The sequence below is a fragment of the Pocillopora verrucosa genome, chromosome 8, assembly GCF_036669915.1.
Source record: "Pocillopora verrucosa isolate sample1 chromosome 8, ASM3666991v2, whole genome shotgun sequence".
Taxonomy (NCBI): domain Eukaryota; kingdom Metazoa; phylum Cnidaria; class Anthozoa; order Scleractinia; family Pocilloporidae; genus Pocillopora; species Pocillopora verrucosa.
This window is the reverse complement of record NC_089319.1, coordinates 3,747,877-3,771,574: the sequence shown is the minus strand read 5'-3', so window position 1 is coordinate 3,771,574 and position 23,698 is coordinate 3,747,877. Positions and strand designations below refer to the sequence as shown.

Below are 23,698 nucleotides of genomic sequence, written 5' to 3'. Positions count from 1 at the left end.
ATAAAGAAGACATTGAGTTATAGTTCTAGTTTTAGACGAAATTTGAAAGACACAGGGTAAAAAAAATTCAATGCCAAGAGTGAGTTATGAGTAAACGCTTAAACGCTATGAACGCACTATCTTTTTGTTGTTCTTTAAATGCATTTATCACTTAATTTTGCATAAATTATAGATTCGTATTGATAATCACAAGATTTCGAGTACAATTTGGGATAAATGAGCACGAGTGAATTGTTCGATCGCTAACCAAATAGCACGAGTGCAATTTGCAGTTTTTGAAAAATGTGCGAGTGCTCATTTATCCCAAATTGTACGAGGAAAAACATGTGATTATCTGTTAATGATGTACACGAAAAAATTAGACTGTTTTCCTCTTAGTCGTGTTTATTTCGTGTCATGTCTTACTGGCTCGGCCGCTTGCCTTTGTGCGTTTGCTGGAGTAGTCAGGGTTTCCCAGATAGAACTTGCTTCGAACTTTTACACGTCCTGTCACAAAAAAACCGAGCGTTCGTTTCCTTTGTCAGTTGGTTATAGCTTGATAGCAGTAACCAGTATACAAGGGTCATCACGCTTGCAATCTTTCACGTCTCTCTTACGAACTATTCCGTAAACTTTTCGCGAATGTTCTTCAGGGCGTCCGCTTTAAACTCTATAATGCTTTCGTTTCAGCCATTATTGGAAGCCCAACACTTCCACACGTTTAGCCGGTTGTTTGTGCTTTGTTGGGTGTTTCCATTCTAATCACTTTCCTTCAAACGCTGTATTTTAAAAAAACGTTCAAACTTTCTCCAGACCTGTCCGCTATTCTTTTCTCTTCTTTGTGAAGTTTTTGATTTCGAGGTATTTTCACGACCATTTTAAAAATCTACCACCCAATTTTAAGTTTGGTAACCCGGGATTAAACTTTGACTTACTTAGATTCGCTAAGGGCAGGCGCAGAGAACCTCACGTTTATTTTACAATTCTAGAATATAAGATTTCCAGCCGATTGAAAGCGCATCTTCGGGTCTCAACAACATCTCTGTCTAACTCCTCTGTTTTCTTCAACCTTACCACCGTCAATGATCGATCTCTGAGTGTGTTCGTTTACTAGGACACATTCCAAAATCCTCCCTTAACCTTCTGTGCATCCCTGCGACCAAAATGTTCCCCACCCTACCCGGGTCTAGTCATTATTTAACTGGGATTCATCGAGCCTTTAATCCCTAATCTAGTAGAAGTTTTTGAACTTGGCATCCAAATGCTTAGATTACAGCCATTCTTACAGAAGATTCAAACGGATACTTCAGGTACTAATCACAAAAAAGAAGTTCTTGATTTTGTTCACTGTTCAAGAGAACTGTGATTACTGGTCTATTAATAAAAATCACCAACAGTCCTCTTCCTCTCCTAGCTTTAACATAGCGGAAAAAAGGAAAAAAACATAACAACTACAACAAAGTGAAAACCTTTATTTCACCACATGCCTAATTGAAATCACCAAAAATGTTTCGTTTCGTAAGCGGGAATTTGATCTGGATCACAAACAAAAACAGTGTCTCTCCTGGTGTCCGAAATTAAACTTGAGTTTAAATTTCACACATACAGAATGTTCTTTTCAAAAAGATTTGAAAACGTCATAGATGCACGTTACCAATATCATGATAACAACCAGTATGGTAAACCTAACTTTTAACAATACTTCCTTTCTCGCCGCGCGTTTTGCCAGCTATAATAAATTCTTCGGTCATTTTTTTGTTACAAAATTTAGTCAATAAAAAACACACGGCAAGTTCACTAATTTTACTCATACTTTTTCGTTAGTTTCTTCACTCTTTTATGTGACAATTTCCTCTTTCCTTTTGTTAAGGATATTGAACAAAAGAACAGTTTTTTTTATTAGATCAATTATCAATTACTTTGTGTGCCTAGTTACGATCATAGTTACAATGTTTATCTTTTTCCTATTGGTTTGTAATCGGATCTTTCAGCGTCACCACACGCAAATAAAAGCTAAGTTAGCGTCCCTTTAAGCCAGAGTTTCGCAAGATTTCGCCTTGAACAGCAGTACCTTCGTTCTTTTGTTCCAAACCTTTGGCACAAGCAGGACCGATATGTAAGTGATTTTGTTAGTTTTATTTCAATGTGTTTAAGTTTAGTTTTTTACCTTGGGTGATAGCGCACATATGTACTGTGTTGTACAATAGTACAACTAATTATCTTGAAATCAAAGGAGTATTTGAAATAACTAGACGCTCACACAGCAACGCCCACATTTTAGTCTTTGGGCTGTTAATCAGCCGCAAATGGTCATCGTGTAGCCGATCTTTGAATCTCGAGTAGTTTTAATTTAGCCTTTTATGATTTGTTTATGTTAATTCACGTTAATTGTTGTTATTTTAATCGCGTTATCGTCATAGGCACGTAAAGCGTTTCTTTCATACCTTTCGCACCGATTCAAGTAGATTCATGCATTCGTTATAATATTATTGTAATTTCAGTTTACGATCGTGATCGTGATCTAAATAAACACCGTTAATCGTCATCTTGGTTTTCGTGGTTTCACTACGGCCGGTAAAATAATCCCCACATCAGCGACACTTAGAAAACACGCCTAGCGACACCCCTCGAAGTTTCGTCTTTCGTCGCAAGCGTCACACCTTTAAAATCTTGACGCGTTTACATTTTCCTCGACATCATATTTAATTTCGTTTGACCGGAAAAATCTCTGAAACAAGAAACAAATACGAAACTTTTCCCACTTTTGGGCAAAATCCAGAGATTCCTGATCACGTACAAAACAACGTAAATATAAATTACTTTAACGAGACTTTTGATAAAAGTATTAAGAACATTTCATAGCAATGGTTTCCGGGCGAAAAACTCTGGTTGCCTTGTTTCACGCTCACGGTCCTTTTAGTAAATACATTCTTAGAGGCACGACATTTTGAATATTTCTAACATTATGAAATCGTATGCCAATTAAATTCATCTTCAATTTTTTTTGTTATGATTACACCTTGACTATATCTTCTTTTCAAATTCATTGCAAAATTGTCCGTTCAACTTATTGCTTTGCGGCAAGTTAGGCCTAAAATAATTAGTTTCTTATGTCAGGGGTGATAAAAAATCCTAATCAAATAATTTGAGACGTGATTAGGATGAGAATCATCTGAGTATTATATATGTGATTGCTGTAGTTTCCTGCAGCTATAATTAATAATAAGGACTTTTAGCAAACCACGACGGCGACGGTAACGAGAACGTGGCAAAACAATAGCAAAACAAAAGCCAGCACGTGCGTTTTAAAACTGTTTGCATTTCTTAGCCGTCCTATGCAAAACAACAACGTGAAATCATCAACGTTTACGTGGTCCAAGAAAGGAAACCTCGACGGTAAATGATTTAAGTTTCCATTTAAAACTCAACGCTGCTCGCATAAGTTATGCTGGGGTTAACTCTTCGCCGCGTAAGAGATTATAAACACATCCTGAGTATCCAGTCATTATTTGGCATTCAAGCCTGACTTTTGAACAAATGTCACCAATTCTTGACCTCGGCATTGAAGCGGGGCTTAATTATACTACAACATCGAAGCCAAGTCCAAAATTAGGTGTGGATTTTAGAGATGAGATGAAGAAAATGGCAAGCGAGTGGCTAATGCGTCAAAAAATGCCAACGGGGAAATCTGTACGAGGAACGCCTTCCCTTGCGAACCGATTTTCTCACAATTTTGCCTGCAGCTATACTGGAGTTAGGCGACACGTTAAAAATTCAAAATGACAATTTTTTTTTTCTTTTAGAGAGTTATGATTTATGGCTGATTCAGCCAACAGGTTCACAGTCAGCCTCAAAAGATAATTAAAAACCCGGGGAATCCGGTAAATAATTGAAGCCAAGTGTGTGAACCTTTTTGCCCATATCTTCATCAGAGCAGTTGTTTACGTTTATATGATTGAGACAAATGTTCCCATTGAATCTATTCCGAGGTTGTTAAAAATTCTTTGGATGGTTGTAATCTGACTGACCGTGCAAAATCACTTGGCGGTTGAATGAACTAACCAGAAATTACACCGCTCAGATCTTGCTTTTATCCAGCGAGAAGAACGTGGATACCTTTCCATAATTAATTGTTTTATAGATAAAGCAATCCAAGATATCGTAAGGTTGTGACAAGAAACTCATTTCGCCTAAGTAAATGTGTTCTATGATCGCCACTTAATGTCACGCTTCGTTTAATTTCCAGAATGTTCTGGAAAAAGAGCTTTCTCTCTGGCGTTGAAACGTTATTCATTGTCATCGACAACAATCCTTTGTAGGATCTCATTCTCTAACCCGAACACATAACATAATCAACATTTGATTGTGTTTATCTGAACTGGAAAAAAGTTTTTAGCATCAGTAAACCTGTTTCTCATGCCACACCTTACCAAAGGAATGTAAAAAAAATAGTATTTCTTTATTATTCTGTACACGTCGCCGCTTAACGCTTCATCGCTTACAACTAAAAAAGCTCCAGTTGGTTTGGATCTGAGATAATTCGATTGTTACCAACTCATTCAAGAAATATAGCGAGGAAAGATTCAACACTGTCATCCACCGTGACATTGGCGGTTAAGTTTCAAAATACTTTCCTGTAGCAGCAAATGTGACTCCGTTTATAGCCGTTTACAGCGTATAGGTAAGACTACTTGTGTGTATTATTTCGTGTACATTTGTTATCCGACTAAGTGCTGGTGTTTCGTAGTTTGTCATGTATTTATCGCATTTCTGTTCAAATTCAGCGAGTTTACACTCCAAAAAAATTTCCCTGTAACACTGTAAGCGACAATAGAGTTGACTAATTCTGGTATAATGATGTCTCAGTAAACCAATTAAAAGCCCCTGATTTGGATTTTAAGTCAAACGACATCGCATATGTACGAACAGTAGACTGAACCATAATTCCAAATCGTGTAACATTGTCTGGATCTTTAAGGGTATACTAGGGTCTTCGCGGATGTCTTTCGCCAAAGATTTTGTCATAAGGCAGATGCATTTTGTAGTCTGACCAAATTTAGGAGTGCCTATTTATTCCATATTTCACGACAAAAATCTGATGATTACATATTGATAAATAGTATTCATGATAAAACCATATGATAGCTTTTAATAATTATTTACGGGAATCGCGTGCACAATAATTTGTTCATTAACCCTGCATGTAATCGCTAAACAATTCGTCAAATTTTAAGCACTTTTAAAATAACCTCTTTTTAGCACTGAAGTACGTCTCCTCTGCATTGTAAGCGGAAAAGTTCATTTCTCTTTGCTAATCAGGAGGAAGAATTTTTTTTTTAATGATACATTTCGTCGATTAAATTTCACTTGATCAAAAAGGCAATATGATTACTCATCTATGCGATGATATGCCAGCAACAGTAATTTCAAGTTGTCATTTAATACGGTAGTAATTTAAGGCATTTTTAGTGAATAAGTAATAAAAGGAATTCATGTTGTTTTCGTTTTTATTTTAAGGTTCCTGTGATGTCGAGACAATTAAAGGTAGGATATCAAAAAACTGCTTTTGAAAATCACAGCTGCGACCGAGTTGTTTTTTGTACTTGTACTTTGGTGTCATTTCATTCTAAGGAAACTTCACTATTATCATTGCATCCCTACCAACTCTCTCACTTCAGGAAAAAATTACATGCCTGTAGATACAAAACTTTATAATTACATAATACTGGTATTTACCAAGTAAGATATCGATATAATAAAAAAATTTTATAAGAGAGTAAAATAATTCATGAAATGAGTTTTTATTATTTTCATAACTCTAATTTAATTTCTTGTGTTTACAGAAAGACACTGGGGAAAGGAAACTGAGAGTAACCCTTTTGAGTGCTGAATGGAGAACTTCAAGCTATGGAGACCTGACAACCATCAACAGAGAGCTAGCAATACAAATGGCTAAGCATCCCAATGTGGAAGTCAGTGTCTTCTTACCTCAGTGTAGTGAGGAGGAAAAGAAAGATGCTGATAATTACAATGTTAAACTGATTGAAGCAGTTAAACTGCCTGGTTCAAAACCAGTTCTTTGGCTAGCCTCTGTACCTGATGGCCATGCTATGGATTGTGTTCTAGGGCATGGAGTAGCTCTTGGTCAGCATATTCCACTCATAAAGAGAAATCCAAATTACAGTAATTGCAAGTGGATTCAAGTAGTCTCTACTGCCCCTGAAGAAATTGGCATGTACAAAAGTATTTCTGAAGGTCAACAAATGCAACAAATGGAAAAAGAACTATGTGAAATGGCTGATCAAGTTGTAACAATTGGCCCCAAGCTGACTGATGGATATAAGCGCCAACTCAGAAAAAAAGATGTTTTCAATCTGACGCCAAGCATTTTCTCTGAATTTTCAGATGTGCAGCAAGCAAGCGACGAAGGAAGAATTTTTAGTGTCTTGGTAATTGAGAGTGGTGATAGTGACGATTTTGATGTCAAGGGATACGGCATTGCAGCGGAAGCCATCGCTAACCTGAAGAGTGAACCTTACCAACTCAAGTTTGCCTCCAAACAGAGAGGAAAGGAAGATGAATTGAAACACAAGTTACTTCAGTGTGGTATTGGTCGTAATCAGCTACTTATCTGCAGCTTTGATGAAAACAGGAAAACATTAGCCGACTTATTCTCTATGGTGGATATTGCTATATTGCCTTCAAAAACTGAGGGATTCGGGTTGAGCGCTCTTAAAGCCATATCTGCTGGTCTTCCTGTACTTGTCAGTGGTAACTCAGGAATTGCAGAAGCCTTAAGGGAAGTGCCTACTGGGCCACAGTGTATAGTGGATTCAGAGAATCCTGCAGACTGGGCCAGAGCAATAAAGGCTGTGCGTAAGAAAAAAAGGAACGTACGACTTGCAGAGGCTAAGATTCTTCGTGAAAACTATTTGCAGAAGTTCAGCTGGGCGGAGCCTTGTGATTTCCTTGTTGAAAAGATGTACAATCTTGCACGTGGTAAGTTTTCTCACCTTGCATTGGAAATGCAGAAGTTTTAATTAAATTTGAAATAATGATAAAGGCAACATGTCCTGTGTTAAATATTCAATTTACAGGTTAGCAGTTGTTTCTAAATGCAATAAGGCAGTAGTCTTATGGAATGTTACAAATAAATACATTTAGGAAGATTGGTAATCCAAGGCCATAAATGGTAATAGCCATTGTTGTTAAGGGCCATTCTATTTTAGGAACCACTTAAATGGTGAAATTTAAAATAATTATTTCTTATCTAGCCCAATGATGGACTTTTGGAGTGAGGAGACCCTAAATTGTTTAAAAAAAAAAATCTGAAATTTGGTTTTGCAGGAAATGGCAGAGTTGCTGTTTATTTTTTTCCAATGAGAAGTGTGTGAAAATATGTGGCATGCTGTGAGATTTAAAATGATTTTATTAAGACACATTTATTCCCAAAATCTCACCAGGGGAACAAAACATTTTGAACTCAATACAAAGGTGAACTTGCTGATAAGTGTTTTTTCCAAAATGGATGTACTTCGTAAATGAGAGCAAGTAACCATTTTGTTACAGACTACGTAATGTCTGTAAAGAAAACCAATTTATTTTGTTTTCTCTGAAAATAAAAACCAGCTGTTTTTGTAAGCTTGGCTCCTTTTCCAGTTTTTAGGGGCCAAAATTTATTATAATAATAAGTGCTGTAAATTATCAAAATCCCGGAAAAACACCGCAAAAAATAAAGCCTTCTTTATGTTACAGACATTACATTATGGACACAACATTACAGAAATTACATTATGGACATTATGACTGAATGACTTTTATTATAGTAATTCTTTTGGAAGAAATAACTACTTCATGAAAACCAGTTTGTTCAAATTGAACAAAAAATCACATCCAAGTTTACAGTGCTTTTAACTAAACACTAATAACAATAACCATAAGAACAGTTGCAACACCATGGTGACATGAGGTGTATAAATTTTCAAAAAGTTTAAGTCTATTTGTGAAACAAGTTTAATGAAAGATATATCATGTTAATAGTCAGTACCTTCTTTTAAAATATCTGAAGATAAAAATTAAAAAAATGTTTCAGAAATGTAGCTTACTTGAACTTTCAAAGGCCGTTGCACTGGTAATGACTGTCCTCATACTACAGAGAAAATTGTCAATTCATGCAGTTCGAATTCAGTTTCCCAGTGTAATGTCCATAACAAAAATTGTGTAATGTTTTAACCACAAGCTGAAAATATAATTACAGAATAAAGGAATTGATATAACTAGATTTTAAAGAGCTATGAAGCAGCTTTGTTCTTATTATTATGAAATGATATTTGTCTAAATAGTTAACTCACAGGAAAGTAGATGTCAAGTGAACACATTAAATTGTAGGTTGATTTTTTTTGTAATGTCCGTAATAGAGTTTCACACAAAAATATTGGCAGCCTTTGTTAAAAGAAAGGAAAATTTTTCCTCTGCTGATAGTCAATTACCCTGTGAGGAATGTTTGAATTATTAATTAAAAACTGTGCAAAATAAGTTTGTTAAGGAAATTAGTTTCCAAAAAATTGGTCTCTGAATGTAAAGTCTGTAACATGGAATTGCCCTTAACCCTTTAACTCCCAGATCAGATTTGTAATTCTCCTTACTGTCAACCATACAATTCTTATAATGTTAGTGCAGAGAATTTAGTATTGGATCAACTAATTATCCCCAAATTGATATTTTTCTTTTTTTTCATCACTTACCTGGTTGATATTGTAAGGAGAAATTCCGTTTTGGTCACTTATGGGAGTTAAAGAGTTAACAGTAATAACAGTTTGTATACTGCAGGGGTACTATTCAATTGGAAGATTACTGTGCGATTTGCTATGAAGGAACACTGGTGTAGAAGCCCTTTGAAAATGAGGACCTGCAAGAAGATTATCATCCAATGTGTTTGAAGCTTAATGGGATATTAATGGTTCCAGTGGGTTTGAAGTACAATTTTTACTTCATTTCATCACTTATTCCACCTGCATTGTCCAACCCCAACTTTCCACACAATTCTCCCATGTCGCATGTCAATTCCTTGTAAACAACCTGCATTTTATCACGTATTTCACACACAGACAGCAAAGTCCAGATAGGCAACAACCAATCAAGGAGCCCTCTTTGAAATATTATCCATTTCTCTTGGTGGTTGTATCTTCACTTATCTGAGATTGCAATATATCTTTGGTTAGGTTTTATTGGAGGTACAACAGAGTTTCTGTATGCTTTTCCCAGTAAAATTTGATGGAATTCTATTTTTGGAGTCACTAACTGTTGACAAATAAGTTTAATTTTTTCTCTGTTAGAGGAACAGCAGTAAGCGTGGTCTCTTTTGCAACTGTTATTTGGTCTCATCACGCAACACCTATCATCATAATTATAAGAATAGTACAATAACAGTATAATGAAGGTTTTTTCCAACCTTAACTATAAATTTTGTATTGAAAAACTGACATTGGTGACGTATTTTGGATACATTTCATGCACTTATATACAGATGGTCACATGTTGGTTTGCTGTGTTAATTATTTTCTCAAATAAAAGTAACACCATGAATACATGTATTGCTGTAAATAATATAAAATAATGAAAATTATTCCAGATATGATTGTGCCTGATACTCTACTTATGTGAAAGGAATTTGAGTTGGTTTGTGGAATAAACCCTAAGAGTGACCAGCATCTAATTTCTCCCTACAATATCACTCCTGAATCACACATTAAGGCGATGAGAATAAAGGACATGGTCAACAGGGAAAGAAAATTCATTGGCAAACAAATTCACCTTTTCAGCACACTAGGAAATGTATAAGGAGCAGTGTGGATGTAAAGGGTTAAGACAATATACATGAGATACATATGCGAATATCAAATAGATGTTTTGAACACCTTTTTTAAATCTATCTGTTACTACAAGTTGGTATGCTTGTTTCTAACTATTTATCAGTAGAAATGCTCATATCTCTCTGTATAACTTTATTTTTCGGCATGTCGCCTTTTCCTGGATCTTCCACCTTTGATCCTGAAGAACAACTAGAAGAGCCACATTTGAAACACCAAAGAATGGAAGGTGAATAAATGGTGCTGTTAAATTAAATTTCATGGTAAAACTAATCTAAGAATACTTTTAAGTACATTTAATTCTCTTTAAAAATGTTTTTTTTAAAGGCAATTATGCCCAATTTAGTTTTTCCTCACTCTGTGTTTTTCTATAAAGAAATATATTAAGATGGTCGAGGCTGGGGTTGGTGAAACAGTATTTAATGATAAACTAGGTGTTTTCAATGTTGATCTTAAATTATGATTCAAACAACCGATAGTGACATAGTGACACGGTATGTCAGTTAATCGCATGTTGATTTGACCAGTTTTCATGTTGCTATTAAAAGTAACACCATGAATTGCTCTTTGTACTTTTCCTCTCAGGTACTTCACCCTCCACCTTACTGTCCACTTCTGGTCACAAAAGAAAACTGGAAGTAAGGCACAGCACTGTGAAACTTCAGGAAAAGAAAGGTGAGTGAAAAGAGACCTTGAAGCCGAGGAAAGGTGAAGAGGAAGCTCAGTTTGTATTAATTTCTAAAGTGAATATGTTGAGTGTGTTCAGCTATGATGTCAAGTGTAAAGAAGTGTGCTTTTGGGATTAAACATTTAAGGTTGCTAGTGTCTGTAGGGTAAAACTGAACTGACAATTATTTGAAATACTTTCAGTTCTTCATCAAAAAGATTCATTTGAAAGAAATTAAAACCCAATTTATTTTTCGCTCAAGGAATGTTAAGATCAGTTGCTGGAGATGGTGAAACAGTTTTGATAGTAATAAAATGATATTAAGAATAATTATAACCATAATCATAATCATAATAGTATAAAAATAGTATAATGAAGGTTTTTTCCTAACCTTAATCATAAACTATGTATTGAAAAACTGACATTGGTGATGTATTTTGGATAAATTTCATGCACTTATATACATATGGTCACATGTTGGTTTGCTGTGTTAATTATTATTTCTGAAAGAAAAGTAACCCCATGAATACATTTATTGCTGTAAAAAATTGTAAATTATTCCAGATATGATTGTGCCTGATACTCTACTTATGTGAAAGGAATTTGAGTTGGTTTGTGGAATAAACCCTTTAAACCCTAAGAGTGACCAGCATCAAATTTCTCCCCACAATATCACTCTTGAATCACACATTAAGGTGATGAGAATAAAGGACATGGTCAAAAGAGAAGGAAACTTTTGATTGGCAAACAAATTCTCCTTTTCAGCACAGTAGGAAATGTATAAGGAGCAGTGTGGAGAATATGCAGACTGATGTTAGGATGTAAAGGGTTAAGACAATATACATGAGATATATATGTGAATATCAAATAGATGCTTTGAGCACCTTTTTTAAATCTATCTTTAACTACAAGTTGGTATGCTTGTTTCTGACTACTTATCAGTAGAAATGCTCATATCTCTCTGTATAACTTTATTTTTAGGCATGTTGCCTCTTCCTGGATCTTCCACCTTTGATCCTGAAGAACAACTAGAAGAGCCACATTTGAAACTCCAAAGAATGGAAGGTGAATAAATGATGCTGTTAAATTAAATTTCATGGTAAAACTAATCTAGGAATACTTTTAAATACATTTAGTTCTCATCAAAAAGGTTTTTTTTAAAGTCAATTATGCCCAATTTAGTTTTCCCTCCCTCTGTGTTTTGCTATAAGGAAATATATTAAGATGGTAGAGGCTGGGGTTGGTGACAGAAACAGTATATAATGATAAACTGGGTGTTTTCAATGTTGATCTTAAATTATGACTCAAACAACTGATAGTGACACGGTATGTCAGTTAATCGCATGTTGATTTGACCTGTTTTCGTGTTGCAATTAAAAGTAACACCATGAATTGGTCTTTGTACTTTTCCTCTCAGGTAATTCACCCTCCACCTTACTGTCCACTTCTGGTCACAAAAGAAAACAGGAAGTAAGGCAGAGCCCTGTGAAACTTCAGGAAAAGAAAGGTGAGTGAAAAGAGACCTTGAAGCCAAGGAAAGGTGAAGAGGAAGCTCAGTTTGAATTAATTTCTTAAGTGAATATGTTAAGTGTGTTTAGCCATGATGTCAAGTGTAAACAAGTGTGCTTTTGGGATTAAACATTTAAGGTTTCTAGGGTCTGAAGGGTAAAACTAAACTGACAATTATTCGAAATACTTTCAGTTCTTCATTAAAAAGATTAATTTGAGAGGAATTGAAAGCCAATTTATTTGTTTAGATCAGTGGCAGTAGACGGTAAAATAGTTTTAATAATAATAAAATGATAATAATAATAATTATAATCATGATCATAATCATAATAATAGTATAATAATAGTAAAAAGAAGGTTTTTTCCCAACTTTAATCATAAATTCTGTGTTGAAAAACTGACATTGGTGATGTATTTTGGATAAATTTCATGCACGTATATACAGATGGTCACATGTTGGTTTGCTGTGTTAATTATTATTTCTCCAAGAAAAGTAACACCATGAATACATGTATTGCTGTACAAAATGTAAAATAATGAAAATTATTCCAGATATGATTGTGCCTGATTCTCTTATGTGAAAGGAATTTGAGTTGGTTTGTGGAATAAACCCTAAGAGTGACCAGCATCTAATTTCTCCATACAATATCACTCCTGAATCACACATTAAGGTCATGTTAATATGATCTGTTTTCATGTTGCCATTAAAAGTAACACCATGAATTGCTCTTTGTACTTTTCCTCTCAGGTACTTCACCCTCCACCTTACTGTCCACTTCTGGTCGCAAAAGAAAACTGGAAGGAAGGCACAGCACTGTGAAACTTCAGAAAATGAAAGGTAAGTGAAAAGAGACCTTGAAGCCAATGAAAGGAAGCTCAGTTTGAATTAATTTCTTAAGTGAATATGTTCAGTGTGTTCAGCCATGATGTCAAGTGTAAAAAAGTGTGCTTTTGGGATTAAGCATTTAAGGTTGCTAGGGTCTATAGGGTAAAACTAAACTGACAATTATTTGAAATACTTTCAGTTCTTCATTAAAAAGATTAATTTGAGAGGAATTAAAAGCCAATTTATTTATTTATGTTTAGATCAGTGGCAGTATAGATGGTAAAATAGTTTTAATAATAATAAAATGATAATAATAATTATTATAATCATAATCATAATCATAATAATAGTATAATGAAGGTTTTTCCCAACCTTAATCAGAAATTATGTATTGAAAAACTGACATTGGTGATGTATTTTGGATAAATCTCGTGCACTTATATACAGATGGTCATATGTTGGTTTGCTGTGTTAATTATTATTTCTCAAAGAAAAGAAACCCCATGAATACATGTATTTCTGTAAATAATGTAAAATAATGTAAATTATTCCAGACATGATTGTGCCTGATACTCTACTTATGTGAAAGTAATTTGAGTTGGTTTGTGGAATAAACCCTTTATACCCTAAGAGTGACCAGCATCTAATTTCTCCTGAATCACACATTAAGGTCATGTTAATTTGATCTGTTTTCATGTTGCCATTAAAAGTAACACCATGAAATGCTCTTTGTACTTTTCCTCTCAGGTAATTCACCCTCCACCTTACTGTCCACTTCTGGTCACAAAAGAAAACAGGAAGTAAGGCAGAGCACTGTGAAATTTCAGGAAAAGAAAGGTGAGTGAAAAGAGACCTTGAAGCCAAGGAAAGGTGAAGAGGAAGCTCAGTTTGAATTAATTTCTTAAGTGAATATGTTCAGTGTGTTCAGCCATGATGTCAAGTGTAAACAAGTGTGCTTTTGGGATTAAACATTTAAGGTTGCTAGGGTCTGAAGGGTAAAACTAAACTGACAATTATTCGAAATACTTTCAGTTCTTCATTAAAAAGATTAATTTGAGAGGAATTAAAAGCCAATTTATTTATTTATGTTTAGATCAGTGGCAGTAGATGGTAAAACAGTTTTAATAATAATAAAATGATAATAATAATAATTATAATCATAATCATAATAATAGTATAATAATAGTATAATGAAGGTTTTTTTCCCAACCTTAATCATAAATTATGTATTGAAAAACTGACATTGGTGGTGTATTTTGGATAAATCTCGTACACTTATATACATATGGTCACATGTTGGTTTGCTGTGTTAATTATTATTTCTCCAAGAAAAGTAACACCATGAATACAGATATTGCTGTAAATAATGTAAAATAATGAAAATTATTCCAGATATGGTTGTGCCTGATTCTCTACTTATGTAAAAGGAATTTGAGTTGGTTTGTGGAATAAACCCTAAGAGTGACCAGCATCTAATTTCTCCCTACAATATCACTCCTGAATCACACAGTAAGATCATGCTAATATGATCTGTTTTCATGTTGCCATTAAAAGTAACACCATGAATTGCTCTTTGTACGTTTCCTCTCAGGTACTTCACCTTCCACCTTACTGTCCACTTCTGGTCACAAAAGAAAACTGGAAGTAAGGCACAGCACTGTGAAACTTCAGGAAAAGAAAGGTGAGTGAAAAGAGACCTTGAAGCCAAGAAAAGGTGAAGAGGAAGCTCAGTTTGAATTAATTTCTTAAGTGAATATGTTCAGTGTGTTCAGCTATGATGTCAAGTGTAAAGAAATGTGCTTTTGGGATTAAACATTTAAGGTTGCTAGGTCTATAGGGTAAAACTAAACTGACACTTATTTGAAATACTTTCAGTTCTTCATTAAAAAGATTACTTTGAGAGGAATTAAAACCCAATTTATTTATTTATGTTAAGATTAGTGGCAGTAGATGGTAAAAGAGTTTTAATAATAATAAAATGATAATAATAATAATAATAATTATAATCATAATGTGACGCTTGCGACGAAAGAGGAAACTTCGAGGGGTGTCGCTATGCGTGTTTTCTAAGTGTCGCTGATGTGGGAACTATTTTACCGGTCGTAATGAAACCACGAAAACCAAGATGACTATCAACGGTGTTTATTTAGATCACGGTCACGATCACGATCGTAAACTGAAATTGCAATAATATTATAACGAAAGCATGAATCTAATTGAATTGGTGCGAAAGGCATGAAAGAAACGCTTTAAGTGCTTATGTCGATAACGCGATTAAAATAACAACAATCAACGTGAATTAACATAAACAAATCATAAAAGGCTAAATTAAAACTACTCGAGATTCAAAGATCGGCTGCACAATGACCATTTGCGGCTGATTAACAGCCCAAAGACTAAAATGTGGGCGTTACTTTGTGAGCGTCTAGTTATTTCAAAATACTCCTTTGATTTCAAGATAATTAGTTGTACTGTTGTACAACACAGTACATATGTGCGCTATCGCCCAAGGTGAAAAACTAAACTTAAACATATTGAAATAAAACTAACAAAATCACTTACATATCGGTCCCGCTTGTGCCAAAGGTTTGGAACGAAAGACGAAGTTATTGCTGTTCAAGGTGAAATCTTGCGAAACTCTGGCTTATAGGGACGCTAATTTAGCTTTTATATGCGCGTGGTGACGCTAAAATATCCGATTTCAAACCAATAGGGAAAAAGATAAACATTGTAACTAAGATCGTAACTAGGCACGCAAATTAAAGTAATTGGCAATTGATCTAATCAACAAAAAAGGCTGTTCTTTGTTCGATATCTTTAACACATAATCATAATAATATTATAATAATAGTATAATGAAGGGATTCCCAACCTTAACCATAAATTATGTATTGAAAAACTGACATTGGTGATGTATTTTGGATAAATCTCATGTACTTATTTAACAAATAGAGAAGCCTTGGCTGTGCTCTGTTCTGTTATAAAGCACGCAGGAAGCGGCTAGAGCACGAATGAAGTGTAGGGAGAAACACGAGACGTAGTCGAGTGTTTCTTCCCACTTCTAGTTATCTTTCTTTTATAATAAAGAATCCATTAAATTCCCCGAGCATTACTTTCAATTTTCAAAACAAATGTTATTTCCAAAGCGAACAACAGTGTTGTCAGCATGCTCTATACTCTCATAAAGCACGCTACAATAAGCCAATCAGAATCCCTGTTGGAATGATTCAAATAATCTGATTGGCTGTACAAGACTAAAGCTGTCAAAAGTGTCAAACCATCAAAGTTAAAAAACCATCAAAGTTCACCTTCTGCGATAGTTTACAAACTAAAATAGTTCGGTAAGTCGAATTTAACACTTTTGCCTGAAGTTTTTAAGTCTCTAATACAGAATCTTGAAGTGAAATGTTCAGTGAACTTCAGCCGAATTATGGCTCATAAAAACACGCGAGTTTTTTCACATGACAAGGTAGAAAACAAACTGTTCAGGGCGAGTGTTTTTTGAATGAACGACAGCCGAATTCACCGGAACATGAAGATCGCTCGGGATGACAGCGCCGCAAAACTCGGCTGCAGTGATGCATCGGAAAGCATCTAATTTCTCCCTACGATATCACTCCTGAATCACACATTAAGGTGATGAGAATAAAGGACATGGTCAACAGGGAAAGAAACTTTTGATTGGAAAACAAATTCTCCTTTTCAGCACACTAGGAAATGTATAAGGAGCAGTGTGGAGAATATGCAGACTGATGTTAGGATGTAAAGGGTTAAGATAATATACATGAGATATATATGTGAATATCAAATAGATGCTTTGAGCACCTTTTTTAAATCTATCTTTAACTACAAGTTGGTATGCTTGTTTCTAACTATTTATGAGTAGAAATGCTAATATCTCTCTGTATAACTTTATTTTTAGGCATGTTGCCTCTTCCTGGATCTTCCACCTTTGATCCCGAAGAAGAACTAGAAGAGCCACGTATGAAACTCCAAGGAATGGAAGGTGAATAAATGATGCTGTTAAATTAAATTTCATGGTAAAACTAATCTAAGAATACTTTTAAATACATTTATTTCTTATTAAATATGCTTTTTTGTTAAGGCAATTATGCCCAATCTAGTTTTCCCTCTCTCTGTGTTTTGCTATAAGGGAATATTGAGATGGTAGAGGCTGGGGTTGGTGAAACAGTATATAATGATAAACTGGGTGTTTTCAATATTGATCTTAAATTATGACTCAAACAACTAACAGTGACGTCGTGACACGGTATGTCAGTTAATCGCATGTTGGTCTGACCTGTTTTCATGTCGCTATTAAAAGTAACACCATGAATTGCTCTTTGTACTTTTCCTCTCAGGTACTTCACCTTCCACCTTACTGTCCATTTCTGGTCACAAAAGAAAACTGGAAGTAAGACACAGCACTGTGAAACTTCAGGAAAAGAAAGGTGAGTGAAAAGAGACCCTGAAGCTAAGGATTAGTCAAAATTAAAATTCTTAGGTGATAATTAGAATGTTCTTAAATTCTTTTAACAGTTATGTCAGTTGTTACTTTTCCAAGCACAGTCAACTGCTGTTACTGCAGACACCATGGGAAGGGGGGTGGGGGGGGTGGGGTGATATAGTGTCTGCAATAGCGAGAGTCCGTAATAAAAGGGTACGATAGAAATTCAAATGTTTGCACCCAACTGAAGAATGGTTTCATTGTTTTCCTTTATCATAAAGTTGCTTTATGTTATGTGAGTCAGGATTTTGGATGAAGTATTTAAGTGTCTGCTATAGCGAAAGATAAAATAAGTAAAACTTTATAGCAACAGCAAGAGTCTGTTTCAAAGGGAGTTTATTTCAGTCATTTATTTACGTGTTTCCCCAGGGGTTGGCTCTTGTCCGCTGTGGCAAGGTGTCTGTAATAGTGAGGTGTCCACAGGGTGAGAGTCAACTACAGATTAATCTAAATTTGGCCTTGTCTCATTCTCTACTTTAGCTAAAGATGGTAATGAGTCGGCGTGTGCTAAAATACATAATAGATGCTTTAAATTATAAATGTATCAAGTTATTATGGAAAGTTGTTGTGAACAGTAACAATTGTGTGAGAAATGTTCGAAGAATCATCTCATACAATAACATGGCATCAATTATTTAATATAATTGTACACATTTCCTCTTATCGCAACAAAACATCTGAAGAGAGGCTGTGAATTAATGCTGATCTCTCTCTGCCTCTTTTACCCTTAGGTACTTTACCCCTCACTGTAGTACCCATCACTGGTCATGAAAAAAAATTAGAAGAGCCTTCGGGAAGGAAAGGTGAACAGAATACTCAATTTGAACTTTTTTTTTTAAATTAATGTAATTTAAATATGGTGCTCATTGGGTAAAGGTAACGAATTCGATCCTACCGACGCGAAGTCCATGGCATTCATAAATTCTGTAATGAAATTAATGTAATTTACACTTGTCACCACTGTATTGGATCGATCAGGGTTTCAATAACTGGGATGTGAAAATGTATCGGTTTTGACAGTTTTGCATGCGGTTTTCGGTTTTGATCGATTTTTTTTTCGGTTGTAGATGATTTTTTCTACGGTTTTGCAGTTTCTAATAGGCCCCCCTCGAAAAGAAATCTAAATCACCGCCATTTTGAGAACGAAATACTAGGACCTAGGTCTTCTACCAGTCACCAAAAAAACGGCTCTTTTTGGAGCCACCACGTTTGAAAAAGTCATTGTCCAACGTAATAAAATTGCAGTGTTCTAGGTAATAAAAATTAAAAATCTCGACGACGGGTGTCGGTTTAGAATATGAAGGTGTCCTTACCAAAAGATATAGGAAATGTTCATCTAATGCTCAGTCGGGGTAAGTAACTGGGTTCCAATAACACGACTAACAAGATGGCGGCCAAATGGAAATTATCATTTTCATCTCGTGAGTGAAAGTTTTCCAAAGAAGACGCGTTGGTAGGATCGGATTCTTTACCTTTACCCGTTTTACAGGTTGATGAATTTTTTCACCCACGTGACTGATGAGAACCATGTTGCATTCTTTGACCTATTGAAAATTTTGCTGTTGCTGTCACATGTCACAAATTCTAAATTGAAAAGGATGTTACCTTCTCTTAACCTCTCCGCCATTTTGTTTTGTTGCGGTTGGTGACTCTCCTGGCAACCAAATTATTTTCATCTTTCTACACTCAATTTCAACTTTTTGTCCTCAATCTTAACTTTGTGCTCTCTTTGGGATTAATTGACTTGTTCTCAGCCAGTGAGCATTGTGAAATGTTGGCATGTATATTATTAAAAATGAAATAATTTAACCTTTACACCAACCTCTTACTACGCTTTTCTAAATGCTCTGTCAGAATTTGATGTCAATTAATTGCGAAAAGATTCAAGATTAACCCGCACTTTTTCATGGGAAAACTTAATTAAAGCAAAACTCAGCTAGCGTGATAATCAATCGCGTCACAAGTCAGACAGATCAATAACTCTTTGTCGAGCATTGGAAAAGTTAATACATAAAGGATTTATGAAAATAAATGCCGGTAACGGTTTCTTTTCAGCTGTAGCGGAATACTCCGATGCGTTGAAAGAATCAATAAAAAGCCAAACCGAGTACCTCGCTCAGGCCTCACCGACCATGTCCAGAATGAGAACAGATGACATATTCACCAACATTCTCATGCAACATGATAGAAAACCAGTCGAAGATCTTCACGGTCAAAGCAGTGAAAAGCAAATTGAAAGCTCTCAAGAAATTTTCATCTCGACCGATGGGAAACATCCAAAATCTGTTCTTGTCACTGGAAAGGCAGGCATCGGTAAAACACTGTTTTGTCAAAAGCTGATCAGAGATTGGGCTGACAACAAATTGTTTCGATCCAGAGCAAATGCAGAAGTACCTGATTTTAAGTTCGCATACTTGCTCACCTTCCGTCAGCTTAATCTACTTGAGGACGACCCTGTTACCTTGGAGGATATCTTAAACCGATCTTCAGTGCTAGATGACCGCTCAAATATCAGCGACTCTATATTTGAGTACATTCTTCATCATTCCGAAGAAGTTTTGGTTATCATCGACGGGTATGACGAGTGTTCACGACGAGAGTACATCGCTAGCGATTGGGATGAAAAGTACCCAAATAACGCCAGAGAGAAAATGCCAGTAGAAGCACTGTGTGCCAAGCTTATCAAAGGAAAAATATTGAGAGATTCGGTCGTCATGATCACGTCAAGACCCGACGAATCTGACGAAATGGAAGCCAAAGACATCTATTTTGATGGATACTTTGAAATTACAGGATTTTCCGAGCCGCAGGTAAAAGAATACATCGGAAAGTATTTCAAAAACAACGACCGAATGAAAAACATTGTAATGGACCACATTACAAAGAATGTCAATCTTGTCAGCTTTGCCCACATTCCTGTGCTTTGTTTTCTTATGTGCTCCTACTTTGAATATACTCTACAGCAACCAAAGAAGAATAATCCTCTCCCGGTGAAAACAAGTGACCTTTATGATGGAGTGGTCAACATGTTCGTGCAAAGACACGATACAAAGAAAAAAACCTCTCTCAAGAAGACTCTGGATGAATTATCAAAGCTGGCAGCTCAACTCCTTGAGGAGAGAAAGTTTCTTTTCCTTAAAGAGGACTTGAAAACTTTGAACTTAAGAAGTCTGTGTGGAAGCGGTCTTCTTCATTGCGGTCCTCCTTTCAGAAAATCTTTTTCTGAGACGACTAAACATTTTTGTTTTACACATTTGACTCTCCAAGAATACTTGGCGGCTCGTTGGTTTGTAAAGACAAGAACTATCCCCCCCAGACATGTGTCTACAGAAGTAGTTCCATTTATGTCCGGTATTTTGTCTAAGCAAAAAGACAATGCATTTGAGGAAAATTTGATTACCGACACATTTCTCAGCGACGACTTAATGGCAAATGAAGCTGCAAGGGGGCTTTTAGTTTCTAAATGTCTCCTACAATACGAAGACATTGAGTTTGCCAAGGGAATAGTTAAGAGATTTCACGACAAATTCTGCATAAGCAATAGATTTTTTGATCATTCTGGACCCGGAAGAAGAAATGTGGACTGCGCTGCTGTGTCTTTTGCATTAAATGTTTTTGGTGCACTGAGTACAGAGAATGAATCTGAATGGAATACAATCACCACACTTAAACTAACTTCTTGCACGGTCACCGATGCCGATGTTGCCAGTCTATGCCAAGCATTACAGACACCAACATGTAAAGTCACCAAACTACATCTGAGTGTTAATCAAATCACCGATGTCGGTGTTGCCAGTCTATGTCAAGCACTAAAGAAACTATCATGTAAAGTCACCGAACTTTATCTGGCTTATAATCGGATCACCCATGCCGGTGTTGCCAGTCTATGTCAAGCATTACAGACACCAACATGTAAAGTCACCAAACTTTATCTGGATAATAATCAGATCACCGATGCCGGTGTTGCCAGTCTATGTCAAGCATTAAAGACACCAACATGTAAAGTCACCGAACTTGGTCTGAGATATACTCGGATCACCGATGCCGGTGTTGCCAGTCTATGTCAAGGGTTACAAACACCGACATCTGAAGTCACCAAACTTGATCTGGGTTTTAATCTGATCACCGATGCTAGTGCTGCCAGTCTATGTCAACCATTACAGACACCAACATGTAAATTCACCGAACTTAATCTGACTTGTAATCAAATCACCGATGCCGGTATTTCCAGTCTATGTCAAGCATTACAGACACCAACATGTAAAGTCACCGAACTTTATCTGGCTTTTAATCAGATCACTGATGCCGGTGTTGCCAGTCTATGTCAAGCATTACAGACACCAACATGTAAAATCACCAAACTTAATCTGGCTTATAATCAGATCACCGATGCCGGTGTTGCCAGTCTAGGTCAAGCATTACAGACACCAACATGTAAAATCACCAAACTTAATCTGGCTCATAATCAGATCACCGATGCCGGTGTTGCCAGTCTAGGTCAAGCATTACGGACACCAACATGTAAAATCACCAAACTTGATCTGGGTGGTAATGAGATCAGCGATGCCGGTGTTGCCAGTCTTGGTCAAGCATTACAGACACCAACATGTAAAATCACCAAACTTGATCTGGGTGGTAATGAGATCAGCGATGCTGGTGTTGGCAGTCTATGTCAAGCATTACAGACACCAACATGTAAAGTCACCGAACTTGATCTGGGTGATAATCAGATCACCGATGCCGGTGCTGAAAGCCTATGTCAAGCATTACAGGCACCAACGTGTAAAATTACCAAACTTTATGTGGAGAACAATCAAATCACCGATGGCGCTATGGACCGTCCAATGAATATCTTAGGGTACAGAAAGACTGAAGAAGACTCAGAAGGTTTGGAGTACAATCCATAAGCTGGAAACCTTTCCGCTTCGCGTCGTGATTTCCTACACTTATCTCGTGTTCTCCCAACCTCCCGCGTGTTTACATCAGGCTATGTAAACACGGAAACCATTTTACATTTCTTTTATAAAATAACTGATAAAAGAGGAACGAAAACCGTGTTTACATACGCTCATGCAAAATGGTTTTATGGCCAATCACTGCGCGCGTACGATTTGAATTATTTTCTAAAATGCCAATAGCAAACACTTTATCTTTTTGTTGTTCTTAAAATGCATTTGTTACTTGATATTTCTATGAATTATAGATTTTCATAAGAAAATCACAAGATTTTAAGTACAAATTGGGATAAATTAGCACAAGTGAACTGTTCAAAGGCTAACCAAATTGCACGAGCCCGTAAGGCGTGTGAAATTTTTAGTTCTTTAAAAATATACGAGTATTGATTTAACTAACCTAACCCTAACCTTAACCCTAACCCTAACCATAGCACCAAACCAAACCGAGACTGAAACTGCTTTTCACTTCCGAGAAAACCAGGCATTAAGAAATCAAACAATGACCACAGCTCCAGGACATTTCTCTGAAAATAAAACATGAGCATGTCATGAACGTAAAGCACTGTATCAAATCCTTGCAAGACTAGAAGAAGTAAAGCAATACAAAAAACTACAAAATTACGCTACCGTACGGAAAGATAACTCATAACAAAGGAGTATGGTGAGAATGAAACAAAAATGAACGACAAATTAGAACGAGCAAGTCTCAATTGTCTCAATATTTAATCTTGTGACGTAGAATACTTCAGAAACATGAACAACGTTTTGCTGTTCGACAGAAGCTGCTGTTGACATTTCCTCACATTATACAAGGCAGAAGAAAATATTTATCCTCCTCTTCGTAAGTAAGTGAAGAAGATTTTAAGGTCTACATGTGGAATAGCTGTGGGAACAGTGACTCGTCATCTTCCCATATTTAAATCGCATAGCTTCATTTGCTTAATAAAAGCCCCTCAATTCGTACCTGGATTGGTGTTCCCGAGAGTATAAGTTGATGACTGGCTCGTAGCTGCTTAATGACTTTAGGAAACTGGGAGGAAAGAAAAAAAAATCAAATTGAAAAAACCTGGAGCTTAAACCGCCCACTATGTCGTGTTGACATCAATGACGATGCAGTACAACGAGCTTGTTTACGCTTCCGTCCTAACTACTTAGAGGGGCCGATACTCGTAGGAACTTCTTACCGACCGCCTTTAATTTGAATACTGGACTACATAGCTACTGTTCCATTTCGGACGATTCGAAATCATTCTCAAGCAACAAATAAAAAGGAGAACCTGTTTAAATCCTGTCAGAGAAATAACACATGGAGAATACCAAATATACGATATCTTCGTCTCCACCGGTTTTTTTCTGTCAGGGAATTATCATCGGTCTCCTCAACGT

The 23,698-nt window shown here is 36.0% G+C and overlaps 1 protein-coding gene across 2 annotated transcripts in view; it reads left to right on the top strand.

The window, feature by feature from the left end:
- Nucleotides 1–23,176, top strand: part of LOC131791001 (NACHT, LRR and PYD domains-containing protein 4-like) — a 69,840-nt gene extending 46,664 nt beyond the window's left edge. Inside the window, exons 1-14 of one of the 2 annotated variants that reach the window (XM_066170780.1) lie at nt 4,510–4,660; nt 5,497–5,523; nt 5,823–6,978; nt 10,036–10,077; nt 10,434–10,523; nt 11,497–11,580; nt 11,933–12,022; nt 12,773–12,862; nt 13,598–13,687; nt 14,442–14,531; nt 16,773–16,856; nt 17,212–17,301; nt 18,089–18,160; nt 19,413–23,176. In XM_066170780.1, the coding sequence (XP_066026877.1) occupies nt 5,506–5,523; nt 5,823–6,978; nt 10,036–10,077; nt 10,434–10,523; nt 11,497–11,580; nt 11,933–12,022; nt 12,773–12,862; nt 13,598–13,687; nt 14,442–14,531; nt 16,773–16,856; nt 17,212–17,301; nt 18,089–18,160; nt 19,413–22,264 (4,848 nt within the window). In that variant the 5' untranslated portion in view covers nt 4,510–4,660; nt 5,497–5,505 and the 3' untranslated portion in view covers nt 22,265–23,176. Of the gene's footprint in view, nt 1–4,509; nt 4,661–5,496; nt 5,524–5,822; nt 6,979–10,035; nt 10,078–10,433; nt 10,524–11,496; nt 11,581–11,932; nt 12,023–12,772; nt 12,863–13,597; nt 13,688–14,441; nt 14,532–16,772; nt 16,857–17,211; nt 17,302–18,088; nt 18,161–19,412 lie in introns of those variants that run through there. The other variant, XM_066170779.1, reaches the window with a different exon arrangement.
- Nucleotides 23,177–23,698: the final 522 nt, after the last annotated feature.